This window comes from Passer montanus, unplaced genomic scaffold (assembly GCF_014805655.1).
Source record: "Passer montanus isolate IOZ18808 unplaced genomic scaffold, ASM1480565v1 scaffold95, whole genome shotgun sequence".
Taxonomy (NCBI): Eukaryota; Metazoa; Chordata; class Aves; order Passeriformes; family Passeridae; genus Passer; species Passer montanus.
Window position 1 is genome coordinate 55,691 of NW_024374923.1, and position 15,107 is coordinate 70,797.

At 48.7% G+C, this 15,107-nt stretch overlaps 1 protein-coding gene across 2 annotated transcripts in view; it reads right to left on the minus strand.

Moving 5' to 3' along the window:
- CDS1 (CDP-diacylglycerol synthase 1) overlaps window positions 1–4,136 on the minus strand; it is a 29,479-nt gene extending 25,343 nt beyond the window's left edge. Inside the window, exons 1-2 of one of the 2 annotated variants that reach the window (XM_039696150.1) lie at window positions 4,019–4,136; window positions 3,783–3,980 (exon numbers count right to left, since the gene is read on the minus strand). In XM_039696150.1, the coding sequence (XP_039552084.1) occupies window positions 3,783–3,872 (90 nt within the window). In that variant the 5' untranslated portion in view covers window positions 3,873–3,980; window positions 4,019–4,136. Of the gene's footprint in view, window positions 1–3,782; window positions 3,988–4,018 lie in introns of those variants that run through there. The other variant, XM_039696151.1, reaches the window with a different exon arrangement.
- Window positions 4,137–15,107: the final 10,971 nt, after the last annotated feature.

The window sequence follows — 15,107 nt, forward strand, 5'->3', positions numbered from 1 at the left end:
CATTAGTACTAATTCACCACCATTACCAAGAAAACAGAGGCTTGGAAATAGTCTGCCCTGATTATTACTACCATGCTTGTAGCAGAAAGCATAGAGGTTAGACTTCTCTGTGAAAATTAAACTGATCCATTTTTGGGGTCCTTCAAGAGAAGCAATCCCAAGGAAGTAACTAAGTGATCCATGGCAGACAGATCCACAATAGGCTATACTTCCATCAGGAATTTCATTATCTCCCATCAGCTTTCTGAGGTTTTGGACATCAAAGCTCCAAGTGCCAAACTGACCTTCACAGGTCTGAGCAACTTATCTGGCAATTGATTCCCTGGAAGGGCTATCCCATGGAACAGAAACACCTTTTTCAATACCACAAGAGAAACAGCATTGAGTGATTCCAAGCTTCTTGTAGTTATAAATGATTAACAGCCAGCAATGCAATACAATCACAATTTCCCCTCCCTGTCCTACTCTGACAACTCTGTACAGTACAAAGAAGAATAACTGTATGATTACTTCCAGGATATGCTAATTTTTTTGGGAAGCATTTGAAAGCACTGTCCCTTGCTTTTTAGCAAAGAAAGCAAACAATTGAAATTTTAAAAGAATCATGAACACATGAAGATCAGCATCTGAATGCCAAGTCATTCCTCTTTCCCCCAATGCTCACAGAGTATTTATGAAGGCACTTTGACCAGACATTCTTAGGGAAAGAGCAGACAGGGCAAGGAGCAGGAAGTAAGAAAGTGACAACCAAAAAATCACTCCTGTATGCCACAGGACAATACAAAGAAAACAACAAACTTGTGAAATTGCAGGGCCCTACATGGAAAAGGCATGTTCACAGCAATTTTGCAAAATGTCACCAGCTCAACAAGGTAGTGAGCAACTGGAGATGCTAAGACTTGCAGAGCTTGGGAATTTCAAGAAACTTTCACAAAGGGTATATCACATCCCTTCATACACAGCCAAGGAATTTAGCTTTCCTTTGAAACAACATCAATACAGAAATAGCTACCAGTTGTTTCCAATTAGTGATATAAAGGCATGCAAATGAGGAAGAAAATCCCCAACAGCTTCACTTAAATTCAGTAGGAAATGAGCATCTGTGAACATAGGAAGTGTAACATGAAAAGTACCAGATAGCACACTGAAAACAGGGCTCAAAGTAGAATACAGAAAAACCTTCAAACATATTTAGTATTTCTGGAGTTCTTCAATAAACACAGAAGGCTTCTCTGTGGGCAAAAGAAGGTGCATGTTGCCTTTATATAAATGGAAGGCTTAGTTTGGGCCAACAAGAGCAGAAGCAGAATGAAGCACATACAATCCAAAGAAAGAAGCTTTCTCCTTCATCAGAAGTGATGAAGAGGGTGATGTTTCGGAGCTGCATTCTAGAAAGCAGTGCAAACCTACTGGCTACCCTGAGTAGTTACCAGCCAAAGAACCAGTTTTGAGTCCAAATACAGGATCACCACACCAAAAAAGGTCATCCCAAAATAGCCAGAGGACAATAAAAGTATCCACTCGCTGTAAAGTCCAGGCAAGATATGGAGCAGAGTGATAACCATCTAGGAAACTGCATAATGTGACACCTGTGAATCCTGATGACCAGATGCTACTCATCAAATCACCTACACCATACACACATGTGTGCACTCATATTCAAAACAGAGTCCCAAATTGTGACCACTGATTGAAACCTCAGTACAAAATACTGGTTTATCTCTACAGTCACCAAGGGCACTAAAGCCAGCTTAATATGTAAAATCAAAAATCCTTGCTGTCACTTGTGAGCCACAACAAGGGTCACCAGTGCTGGGCACACTGCAGATAGGTTAAACAACTCCAGTGGGAACACAGAGGATCCCACAAATAACCCAGGAGAAAGTGTCCTGTGCAGTGGAAAAGGCTTTCCACATCTGTTGTTCCTGTGAACACAAACGTCTGCACGCTGAAATCCATCTCCTGTGAGCAGCATCCCGGCTGCACGCACAGCACCAGCCTCCTGTCTGCTCCACACCATCTGAAAGGGGATGGAACACTAAAGCTCACGAGCAGCTGGAGTAAAACCACAGTAGGCCTGTAAGTAAGAACAGCATTTTCCTCTCTGAAAGTCACACAGGTAAACCAAGATTAGAGGCACCCTTTGGAGGTCTGGGTAGCAGGGGCTTTGAATGGCAAGAATTCTTTAAAGGCAGCTCACTGCACACCTCAGAAATAAACTTACTCTGCAAAATAAAGCAAACCAGAGTATCTCCACAGAAAAAGCAGCTTGTGGAGAACAGTGTGATGAGAAAAGTGATGTTTAAAAGTTAATTCTCATCTACAGAGAAATACTGTGCACAGCTATAGTCTAAACATTACCTTGTGTGATCACAGCTCTCAATGCAGCACAGCACTACAAATTTGCAAATTCATTGGCTTTGAATTAAAGCAACCAATGCATGGATTAAAAAGTCTTGAGTTTCACTTTCCAGTTCCTTGCCACAATGCCTAAGGCAGACTACACACTCTGCAACATCGACACCCATGCAAGTTTAAGCAGTTACTGATTCAAGTAAAAACACACATATTGCTACCTCAATTTAGTCACCAGAAAGCCTCTTTTTAAACTTTAATTCCAGTTACCCAACTTTCATTTTATTCAGACAATCAGCAGCTGCAGTGTGGTGATGTGCTTAGCTTTTGTAGAGATAAGGCTTAACTCCACAGCAAACAAAAGAACAGCACTGTGGCTGTTTTGCCACTGTAATGAACCTGATGCATAGACTTAGTATTTCAAAAACCTCTTGCCTTAGCAGAAATGTCATACTGTAAGTCCTTTCCAGGCCAGAGGTGAATGCCTATCACTTAACAGGCCATAAAGCAGAAAGAGTTGCTGAGGAAATGCTTCTTTAAATGGAGCAGATCACTGTTCTGAGTTAGCTCCATTGCTACTGGACTGGCCCAACCACACTGAAGCGTGCTCTTGGCCTGGGCCCGCGTCCCAGTTTCATCTGGGATAGAGTTAATTTTCTTCCTAGTAGCTACTACAGTGCTGTGTTTTGGATTTAGCAGGAGAATAATGTTGATAACGCACTGATGTGTTGGCTTCGCTGAGCCCAAGTCAAGGACTTTTCTGCTTCCCATGCTCTGCATGCACCTCTGAGGAGGTGCACAAGAAGCCAGGAGGGGCCAGAACAGTTGATCTGACCTGGCCAAAGGCTCTCCTGGGGAGTATTGGCTGAGAAAGGCTGATTGCTGCTCATTTGGGCCGGTGGTGAAGCAATTGTATTCTGCAGCACTTGCACTTTCTTGGGTTTATGTGCCTTTTTGCCATCTCCCTTTTCATTAACATTACTATCTCATTTCCAGTATTAAAGTGTTAATCTCAACCAACTGGTTTTTCCTTTTCCCCCAGCTCTCCTCCCCATCCCACCGGGCAGGGGGACCGAGGGATGCGAGGGTAACATCCCGCACCAGCTCCCAGTCCGGAGGCGAGGCACGGCACGCAGCCCCGGCGCTGAGCTCTCGCCGCGGGCCCGGGGAGAGCCCGGCCGCCCCCGCTCCGCTCTCGCCACGGGGAACGGCTATGTGTAAAACACGCGTGGGCACACAACCCCTGACCTGGCACCCGGCCCTCTCCCTCCTGCCGCCCCCGAGAGCGCGGCTGCAGCCCGGCGGGGACCGGGGGTGGCGGATGCCGGGGCCAGCAGCGCAGCGCGGAGCCCGCGGGCCCGTGGCGGCGGCAGCGCTGTCCCGCTGTCCCCTGCCCCAAAAGCCGCCGCCGCCCCGCGCGTCCTCACCTTGTCGCTACCCGCCTCCGCCGCCTCCTCCTCCTCCTCTTCCTCCTCCTCCTGCTCTGTGGCCGCCCTCCGCCGCCGCCGCGCCGACATCGCGGGAGCGCAGCGCCCGGCCGGCGGGAGCGGGCGCAGCCGGGACCGCGACCGGGACGGGGAGGGCACCGAGGCCGCGCCGCGGAGCCCGCCCGCCGCCTCTGCTTCCTCCTCCTCCTCCTCCTCCTCCTCCTCCTCCCCCTCGCCTCCTCCTCCTCCCGCTCGGAGCCCGGCGCTGTCCCCGCCGCCGGGGAGGCGGCGCTCCAGCTGCGGGCGCCGCCGCAGCTCGGGGGCGCGGCCGGACCCGGCGCCCCGGGAGCGGAGGGGCGGTGTCGCTCAGGTGCGCCCGGCGCTCCGCCCCGCTGCCCGCACCGCCCCCGGGGGCGGGGAACCACCGGCCCGGCCCGGCCCGGTGTGTGCCCTCCGCCCCAGGCCGGGCGGCTGCGGCCGGGGGTACCCGCAAAGCGCCGTGACCCGAGCGTGGAGCTCCGGGTGTTCTCTCCTGGATGCCAGAATGGCCACGGGACTCTGCGTGCCTGCAGCCCGCCGGTGGAATCCCCCGGGAGCCCGGGACAGGCATCTCCAGGCAGCCCCGGTGCCAACTTCGTATCAACCAACCCGTGCTGCAGCCCGAGCTGGCGTCTGTGGAGTGCTTTGTTTCCTTCTGGGATGCTCATGCCCACCTGCTCTATGTCCATTTACGGAGGCAGGTGCGGTGCTTGGCTTGTCCCTGCCCCACCATGCCGGGTGCCCTGCCGAGTGTGGTGCCACCAGACTGCACAGAAACGGGAGCTCCGAGTTGAGAAGAGCGCTCTGCAAGGCCAGCTACACATGCTGAATTCCTGCAGTGCCCTGTATCGGTGCTTGTGCCACTCCACCAATTTTGTATGGCTGTTCTTGTCCTGGCCATGGCAACAGTAGCCTGCTAGCATTCCCATAAAGACATTCAGTCTAGATGTCACTTCAATGTCCACACACCGGCTTACTGTGCCTGCAAACTGGGCCAGCACCTTTTGCGAGGCAGTGCTGAACCCCTCCTGCCATCATTTACATTTTCCATATGGTGACTGGCTTCACCAACCTTGACTGGTCTTGTTTCTTTGTTTCTTTTTTTTTTTTTATTACATAAACAAGATTATTATTATGTCCCTCCAAAAGTATGCTTGGTATGTTTTTAATGTAAACACCGTGGCTCAGAACTGATGCTGTGGGAGGACATGCATTATGACATTAGTAAAACAATTCCAGTCTTTCTGCCAGGAAGTGGGGACACCCCAGTATTTCAGAAAAACAGCCATTTGTGTGAAAGATTTTACCTGTGCACTGCTGACAGTGTCAGGGGGTATTGTGTCTGCAGCATCCCCAAAAAAACCTGCAAAAATGTGATGTGCTAAGAGAAGGGCTGGTCCAGCACAAGGCAAAGCAGAGACCCAAAGCCAGGCCAGACAGGCCACAGAAAGCACAATTTCTGGCATTGTGTCCCTTGGTGACATAATGTGAAAGGTGAAAGCAGCAGCCCACTGCAGGTCAGTGATATGGCCAGGCCTCGCCAACACTTCGTTCTTGTAAGTAAAATTTTGATGTATTTCTCCATAAGCTAAATACTATGGGGTAAATTGATTTGGAAAAATTCATCTCTCCTTGCTCAGAATATGAGAGGGTGGGAAACATCCCCTGCAGGTCAGAAACCTAAACCATAGAGGGTGAGCAGAGGGGACCCTGATGAGTAATGAGGCATCCTTTCCACTCTCTCCTTTTTCAATATGTTTCTCCTGTTGAGTTTTCGCTTGGGAGTGTTCCCCCAGCAAAGCTCTGAGAAGAAACCAGTTTCCCTTGCTTCAAGTGCAAGGTGTGCATTTAGCCTGTTGGCCCTGCACATGGGAGGAGCTGTCTGGGGGGAAAGCATAAACGTGCATTTTCTCTGTGCAGAGAGAAGAAGAAGTGGTTTGTGTGGTCCCCACACCTTTGCTGCCCATGGTTGCTGAGCATGTGGAGCAGCCAGCCAGGCTGTTCCCCCAGCATGCAGGTCCCATACCTTCATCAGTAGCCTGGATTGAGGTGGACACCAACTGCCCCATGGGCACCGTGTAGCAGCTGGGTCTAGCTGAAGAAGTGCATGCCTTGTTACAGCCCTTCCTGGTAAACCTGGAGTGGAAAATATAGGGCTACAATGACCAGATTTCTTTTCCCACAGAAAAAAAAAACCTTTCTGTGGTCGATGAGACAGAGACTATGCTTCAATACCTGCTTAAAGATCATTAGGCAGATCTTTACATCTCATCTAGGAGAAGAGTAAGAACCTCCATTTCTTCTACATCTGTGCTCCATCCTTAACCTAAATGGTGAAGGGGAAGACAATTTGTTTAGAAAAGCTGAGAGGAAAAAAATATTTGTTTAGCAAATGGTGTGTTGGGAAAAAGTAGCAATAATGTCAAAGAAGGAAAAGGTGAAGTACTTGATGGATATTAATGAGCAGAGGCAAGGCAAATTCAAGAAGATGAGTCAGTGTGCAGCAAGCAATGAACAACTGGTGACATTGGGGTGAGGAGTGAACAGTCTTCTGGGCAGGGCCACTGGGAGAGAAAATTAAAAACAAGGATTAGGCCCCAGTGGGATCAGGCAGGAATCCAGCCCCAGCTTTGCTCCTCTCTCCCAGCCAGGTGTTCCTGCTGCTGTCACGTACCTTTTCACCCACGGAGTGCTCAGAAATGCAAGAAGGGACAGCAAAAACAATTGTATCACAGCAAAACATTTCAAGCCTCTCCAGCTCAGAGGAAAGAGGCAAGGGGCTCCCAGAAGAGTTGTGGGGCAGGGGGCTTGTGGATGAAGCAGATCGTGGGAGTGTGGTTGTCCTGCATCTCAGCTGCAGCACCTTGCAGCCATGGCAGCCTAGTACCTGGTTAGACTGGTTGGATGGGAATTTTCAAGTCAACACCCTGTTACTCAGGTTCCTTTGGGGCAAGTAACTACACTGGCTGGAATGTAACATCACTTCTCCAAATGTTGTGACCAGGCATGGTTTCACAATGCGTGGCAGAGGCTTCCATGTGCTCCCAGGACAGAGGGATTAGCATGTCAGCTGACAACTCTCCTGATATTCAAATATTATCACCTCACCTGGGTGGATTTCAGCATCTTGACGTGCGAGACCTCAGAGGTTTCTGCTGCTCTGTGTTGCCTTGTATTCCCACATTAATTTAGTGGCTCAAAGCTGCCAGTAAACAACCCAAACCTCATCTACCGACTTAACCTTATCTGCAGCACAGGGAAGCCTCTAACAAGCAAATCCCTGCCCTTTCTCCAGCTGCCCCAAGTTAGGACACAGCACCTGCCTATGCTGTCCCCTGCCCTGCACTCTGCTTATCCACAGCAGGCAGCTCTGCCTCGTCCGCTGCTGGCTGAGCCCGGAGCTGCTCTGCTCTGTGCCTCGACCTACGTACGTACAAAAGGAGGAGTTTTCTGCAGGCAGACGCCAAACCGGAGCCCTGACATTAGAAGAGTTATATAAGCCCTTACACAAGCTGCACCCAGCCTCCTGCACAGGCAGCCGGCGTGGAGCTGCTGCTGTCTCCACCGAGCAGCAGTGAGCCCTTTGCACGGAGAAGAGGCGGAGTGGAGCTGCTTCATGGCTGCAGCAGCAGAAGGAAATGGAAGGAGCTGGTTCCCTGTCTGCTCAGAACCTGGGGAACAGAAAGTATCTGTCTCAAAATGTGTTGGAAAGAACGGCACGTCTGCAGTTGTAACACTGAGGATCCCTATTGCCAGCAGTCTCAGAAACAGAAGTGGTTTGCAGGGTTTGGGGTTTCTTTTTAATCGATTCCTACTAATGCACAGAAGTGAGACAAGTGGAAAATGTTGATACCTTCTGGTCAGCACAGATAGCAATGTCAGGCCTTGTCAGCAACAGTTCAGTATCCTCTTAAATAATATTAATTATGAACAATATTGTAACGTGCTGCATTCAATCAATTTATAATTTTTTTGCATCCCTAAATCATTTTAAAGAGGATAACCCCAAGTCAGAAAGAAGCAGAGGAAACAGCAATACAACAGCCTCAATCAAGCTGCATGATTGCTCTCCAAAGCACAAGCCTAGCTATTAATACCCTGTGCTCCCCTGATGAAACCAAGAGAAGCAAAACACTGCCTGGTGCTGTTTTCAGGCAGTGCATGGGAGCCCAGGTGCTCAGGATATGCTTAAAGCTGAAATTCCAGGTCAGAAGCTCGTTGTTACACAACCTGTGCACTCTGGGATGAATCCTCCTCCAGCTCTAGGCACTAGACTCAGATGCTAGAAAAAGGGAAAGCTGCACTGAAATATGGGCTTGTGTGAGTCAATAAAGAAGCTGCTTTTCCCCCTTTAAATGAACACAGCATGAGCTCTAATACTGTCTTACTGGTTTTAACAGTGGTCAAAAGCCAGTGATACTTTGCCAAGGCATCCTGAAGAGAGCATACATGTCTATATTTTAGTAATTTAAATCTACTGACAGCACTGAATTGTTCTTTTGTGTTTAGTTAATATGTCGTGTAATCTCTTTTCATTTGCTGGTCTGGCATAAAAACCTTGTAGTCTGTGGCATTTGTGGTTGACTATTTGCTTATTAGTTGTACATTTGAACTTTATAAAATAGGCCACTTGTATGCCAGAAAAAACAAAGCAACAAAACAAACTGACCTCATTATTTCCAAGTTATGCACCAAAGTCTGAGGAACATAATCTAGTGACCACTGTGAAAGCTCTGCCAGCAGAAACCTTTGCCCTAGGCAGCTGTCACCTTCTGTTTGGTCCAAGTGACTGAGTATTGCACAGTTACTGAGTTATTCTTTTTCCTTTATTCCTATCATAATCCCAGGGATGGTCATACTTTTTCCAAAAACAAAGAAACCAAAACAGGGTTCATTTGTGGTGGGTACTTGGCAAGCTGCTGTTTTGCATTAGACATGAAATTAATTCTTGAGCTTGTTGAGGCTGTCTGAACATGCCATGAAATGGCAACACACCCTCCTTGTGCAATCGCACGTGCACTATGTGTTATACTGTCCATGCAGAGTCTTTCTTGTCATACAAACCTCCTTTTGGAATGCCATAACTTGCAACTCTTCTTTTTGCAAGCAGCTGTGGGCACGGAAAAAGGTGGAGACAAGCCTGATGAGGAAACAGACTTGGCAGGGGTAAGGACTATACATTTACAATTCCAACTGGGAAAGGCTGAAGGGGTAACCACTGGATTGTTTAAAGGGACAAATGGCACCACTCTGTCAAACACAGGTGGCTGCCAGGGAAAATAGAGGAGCTGGCTCCATTCTAGTCAAGTCCCACAAAATGTAGCACTGGCAGAATCAGCTGTCCCCCAACAAATTCAGTCTAAAGTATTTGGAGAAACTAGTTTACCCCTGCGTGCTTTGGGCAGGACTGAAAAGCAAACCATTCTTCAAAAAGTTGCATAAGATGCTTTTTAAAAGGCCTCAGTAGATACACCACAGCTCCTTCAGGTGACCCCACGCACGGTAGCTCCCCAGCACCTTCAGAGCCTGGTGGAGACTCCTGCTGCTCCTGATCCCTCACAGGACAAGGTCAGGAGCCCTAACCCACAGCCTGCAGCAGGAAGGGTAGGAGGAAGGAAGAGGAGAGTGATTGCCTCCTACACAGCTCCCATCACTCTGTCTGGCAACACCTTCTTGTGAGGAGAAACTTGGCCAAGCCAAGTGATTGTTCCCAGTGCCACTTCCCAGCGGTTTCCCTGGAGGTGGAGGCCATTTTTGCTAACACATATATGGTTGGCACCAGCCTTAACACCACAACTGCTTGCAATTTACAGCCAGCTGCAAGAGATAATCCCTTCTGTAGGACGTCAAGGCAGCCGTGTTTGTGCCCAGACTTCACTGCCCTCTTCAATCCCAGGTCGCTCTGGCTCCTCCTGTGTAACTGAGCAGACCACGATGCTCTCTGATGGACAGATTCTCTGGGAATGAGCTTTCCTACCACACTATGAGCAATCCCCATTTTATCATCAGGCAACTCTCACGTGCTCCCCCACAGGCCAGATATGAGGCTGAGCCCTGGTCCCATCGGTGGGAATTTTGCCATCTTAGGCCGAGGCAAAAGCTCTTTGATAGTTTCAGCAATATCTCCCAGTCTCAGGTCAGAGTAGCTTCCATAGGAGGTATTTACTGTTTACTGGATTTGTGGTGCATGGAGCACAGCTTGCACTCTGCTCTCTGCCAGTGGATTTGCTCCCCTCCTCTTTGTGTTGCTTTCAATAAGTTTTATATCATTTCATTTAATTGAGCTCCAGTATTACCCACTCTATTACATTTCAGTTCATGAGAAAAGTTCATCTAAGGTATGATCAGGCATATCACCATTGATTTTTAGCAGTTTATGAAATATCACTCTGTTTTGCCAGCAATACCATCTAACTATCTTATCTCAAGGGACAGGAGGAGCATTATGGCCCACTCAGAGTGTATTTTATAAGTGGTGAGCAGCCGACAGGATGCAATTAAGCCAAGTATTACAGTTACAATCTGCAGAGGTTGCCCTGTAAAGTCTTGGTTTGCTGCCACTTTACTGTGGTAGTCTTCAGACTGAAGTACATCTTGTACTTTACAAAGGTGTTCCTACATACTCAGGCACATTCTCTGAAAGTTACCTTCTAGTGGTGTAGCCATAAAAATACCCTAGAAATGACCAGCTGGTTATACATCTCTTCCATCTTTCTCCAAACCCTTTGGACTGGAACTGTGTTACATGAGATCCTGAGGTTTTTACTGGGGGGATACATGTTGAGAGAAGCATCTTCCCCGTACTTGAAGAGTCAAGACAAAGTGAGCTTCAAAAGACAGAGACTTATGGCCTATTCTCTTTTTTTTGTCTGCTTTTCCAGGTTTGTGGTTGAAAGCCTCTCAATAAATCCTCACCAGTGACTTCTGGATATATGCCACAGCACCCCCATTCCTGATCTCACTTTTTTTCTCCCTAAGTCACCAGCACATGCAGAAGCAGCTCCCAGGAAGTTCTTCTTATTCCTCTTTTTCTTACCCAAAAATGCCAGATTTATTGGGAAAGCACTTGATCCTGGAAAGCTTTTTCTAGAGACTTGCTTTTTGTGCTAAATGGGCAAAGGCATCCAGGCTCCACCTATGGGCCTATCCCCCAAGCCCCCCAACTGGCTGCCTGACTTGATCACAATGAAGGATGGGTCTGTAACACCAGGAGGAATGGGTACTAGCTGCTCAGAAGAGGAATCAGTTCTGCCTTTTAACATTTTTAACTCTTTTGGGGGCTGTGACAAAACTGGCTGGTCCTCAGTCAGCTACTGCCAGAAGAGCAGGACCCAAAATGGGAATGGAAAGCAACCATAGCAAGTGGCTTTCTATTGCTTCTATTGTCTGCTTACCTAAAGCCTGCAGTGTAAAGTCAAAACAGGAGAAAGTCCAGAACCATATCTTCAGGCTCACTCACTCTTTGATCCAGGTGATTTTTTTTCCCCATGTAATTGCAAACTAAAGAAATTCCCTGTTTGCAAGCACAAGAAGATTCAGTTTTACCCAGCTGCTGTACTAGCACAGTGCTTTCTGAACAGCATCCTTCGTGCCCTCATGACACCTAGCCAAAGATAGTACTGGAAAAAATTACCTGGGTATCTTATTATAGCCAAGTATTCCCTGCTGCCCTGTCCCCAGGGCCACTAGATGTTCATGCAAGCTGCACAACGTGACTTGACATCACTGGTTGTGAGAGATGAAAAAGAAAGTGTGAATGTAATCAGAGCAGGAGCTGATAGAGAGGAATGAGAAACATGTAGAAAAGTGACATTTTCCTCTGTCAGGCAAGAAACAGCAGTATGCTTTAGCCCAGGAGTTCTTGCCGTTGCCACTGCAAACTGAGGCAAGAACTGGGATTCAAACTTGCACTGTGGGAAGTTGTCCCTTCTGGATGCAGGCTTTTTAGTGGTCTACATTTCTGATCCTTCACTAGAGAGGAAGAAGCAAGGGGGAAAAACACCCTAAAAGACTGAACAGTTTCCCTAAGGATTCAGCTTCTTACAGTAAAATCCGACCAGTGGTTCTCCTGCTTCCTCAGCAGCTCCCTCACCCCTCTGGAGAGCAGGTCCAGCCATGCCGTGCTTCCCCAGCTGAGAGCCTGCTGCCCCTGTCGTGTGTCGTGCCACACAGAAGCCACCACATCCCTTCACGAGGGAGGGAAGTAACTCTTTCCTGCTGCTCAGTGTACTGCCAGGCTGTTCTGCCCCAGGAAGTCCCAAAGGCAGGAATTCTGCACACCAAAAGCACCAGCGGAAGCTCCAAGCCTGACCCATCCTGGGAGATGCTCTTGCCCCTGCCATTACTGCACAACAGCCTCCGCTGGCATGGGGCAGGCAGGAGCACCCTCTCTTTTCTGAGTGCCCAGATGAATTTGTGCCTTGCTGTGGTTTCCAGCGGCCGGCCAGCACTCCTCGCTAGGTGGAGCTGCCGGAGCGAGCACGGCAGCGCCGGGAGCCAGCCCTGCTCCCCGAGCTCCCGGTGCTCCTGACACCGCCCGCGTCCCTCGGCTCCTTTCGGTTACACTGAGACAGAAACGGAGAAAGCAAGATCTTCCCTTAAACAAAGTCGTGGTACGAAGTACACACCTCCATCAGTGGTTTTCTCCATCCTTTGGGCTGAATCTGCTAATCAATGCGGCCCTGTCAGCCTTTGATGTGATGGAAAATGCTGAAATACGGTTTTCTAAAAATCATAAAATTATGCACATAATGATAGCCATCGCCACTGCTTTCCCCTTCCCACCCCCGTTTAGATCATCAATTTAATGATTTTCAGTTCCCTGACACTGGACCACCCTGTGCCAACAATTCCTAAGCAAAGCTCTCACTGCTGATTTCCATGGTGGGGCTGCTTAAAGATCAATAGCAGTGATGGCCTAGTGTACATATATTTGTCTCACAGAGTGAAAGAAACTGCATAAAAGCTCCAGCTTTGCCAATTAGATTTCCATACATTTTTGCTGCTAATGTGGAACCAAAGTAAAGCCAGACATTCTTTTTAGCCATAGATATCCACATCAAGAAATCCCTCACGTGGATGTGGGGGCAGTGCCTGGATCCACATCCAACAGTTGTGGGGGCACTCACTGCCCTGCAAGTGCTTGGGAGGTTCAGCTGCTCAGCCAGGGCTGGGGATGACAGGTGATTCTGTTGGATTTAAACTGATGTCTTTATCCACATCTCATATGCACACGCACTGCAGAGTGGGAAGCTTCTGTGCAGAAATGTTCAGTGGAAGGGAAAAAGAAGGTAACTTCGGAAGAGAGGCCCTTATGCAAAGACAAATGAAGGAGATGGAGCACCAGTGTCTCTTGCTGCTGCACACCTGGCCTATGGCAGGTACACTTTGGCATCACTGTTAACAGCAGGTTTCCAAAATAGTTTCCTTCCTGGGGCTGACCAGCTACATGCATCCAGTCCCCACAGAATTCCCAGCTGGAAGTTAAGGAGGCCTCTCACCAGCCATCACACCTCTGTGGTGTGCAGAGTCAGCAGCATTCCCATTGCTGCTGCTCCCAGATGGAGACAAGGGCCATCCCTACCACGAGGACTTCTGCCCAAAGCAAGTTAGAGGGAAATACCTTCTCTGAGTGCCAGGTCCCATCACGGGCACATCTGTGCTGGCTGCAGCATTTAGTAGCTCCTCATGGGAATACACAGGTATGGGAATGTTGAGAAATCTGTTGTGCACTAATCGGGATAGACGGAGGGCTGGTAATCAGTAATGCCACAGGGCTTTGGGGCCAGGATGCCAGCAGAGGGGTGGTGCACCTGCAGCACATCCCTGTGGCACTGTTAAATCACTATGTGACGTTTCTACAGTGCAGTGTAACAGGGAGGTGGTGACAGGTTCTGGAGGTGGAAGCTGGACAAACTCCAGGTAAGGCTTGTACTGCCCCGAGGGGAGCGTGGAGCGTGGGCAGAGCCTGAGCAGGGCACGGGGCTGGGGTGGGAATGGGGCTCGGAGCAGGACTGCGCCAGGAAGGCGAACCTGTGGATTCTGGATAGACGCTCTGCACTCGCAATCCTCTCCTCCTGGCTTCCCCCAGCAGGGGTCAGGCTGAACCAACGATCACAAACCAAAAGTAAAAGTAACTACTCCGCTTCAGCAGCAAATATTCTCAGTGTTCCAGAAACGAGAAAAATATTTTGCCTTCCTGAGGATGTAGAAAATGCTTGAGCATTTCACTTTAAAAAAGTAAAATAAATATTGAAGTGGTAACAGAGGCGAGTGCAGGCAGCAGCCTGCAACACCCTCCTCTTTGCAGCTGTTTTGAAAAGGCAGTGACCGTGTCCTGTTCCCACTCATCCCAGCCTCCGCTCCCAGTTACTCTGGATACGCTTCGGTGTAAATGCAAAGCGAAATTCGGACAGAGTGAGCGGCCAAGTGACGGGAGCGTGTCCTCAGAAGTGACTGGAAGCCCCGGGAAGGCAGGGCTCGCTGGAGAGGGAAAGCTGCTCCCCGCACAAACCATTCCTGCACGGGCAGAACAAGTAAGTGACCCAGAGCGGTGCCAGCCCTAGGGCCACTCCAGCACACCCCCAGGGAGAGCTGGCAGCGTTTCATGGTCCTTGGCACTCTGAAGAGCACCCAGGGATCCGCAGTGGGGTCTCCCGCGAAGTGCCACCTCTCACCCGAGCTGTCACCAGAGGTCTGCGGGCAGACACTCTGGAACAAGAATGCTAAAAAGCAGGTGAGATGTACCCAAAGGCCCGTCTCCTGAAAAATTTTCTGGCGAGCTTTGTCTCAGTTTATCGCCTAGCAAGAGGACGCAGGATGGCATTTCATGCGTGGAATTTTAATGATAAATTTATTATATTTTAGTGTATTATTGGCGTCCGATTTTGTAGTCTTACAAGAAATTTCCGTTTCCACATCTCCATTAAATGTCTGATTCATTTTCTTGGCTCGTGGTAATGCCTCAGGCTACATCACTAAAGAATCAGTGCTCTGCATTAGATAAATATAAGACCAAGTCTGATTAACCTATTAACTATTTTTAATTAACTTTTACTGTTCTTCAAATATTCCGTGTTTTTGAGGAAGCAGAAAGAGGATGAGAGCAGGCTGGTGCTGTAGAGATGTATAGAGCTAGCATATGGACCGAGATTATTCATCATCATTGGCAGCAGCTCTGCTGTAGGGAATCTTGCAACAACATCACAATTTTCCTGCGAGAGTGAATGTCATAATGGACACATTTGCGGGGTGACTTATGGCCAAGATAGAAAAAAATTCCAATCT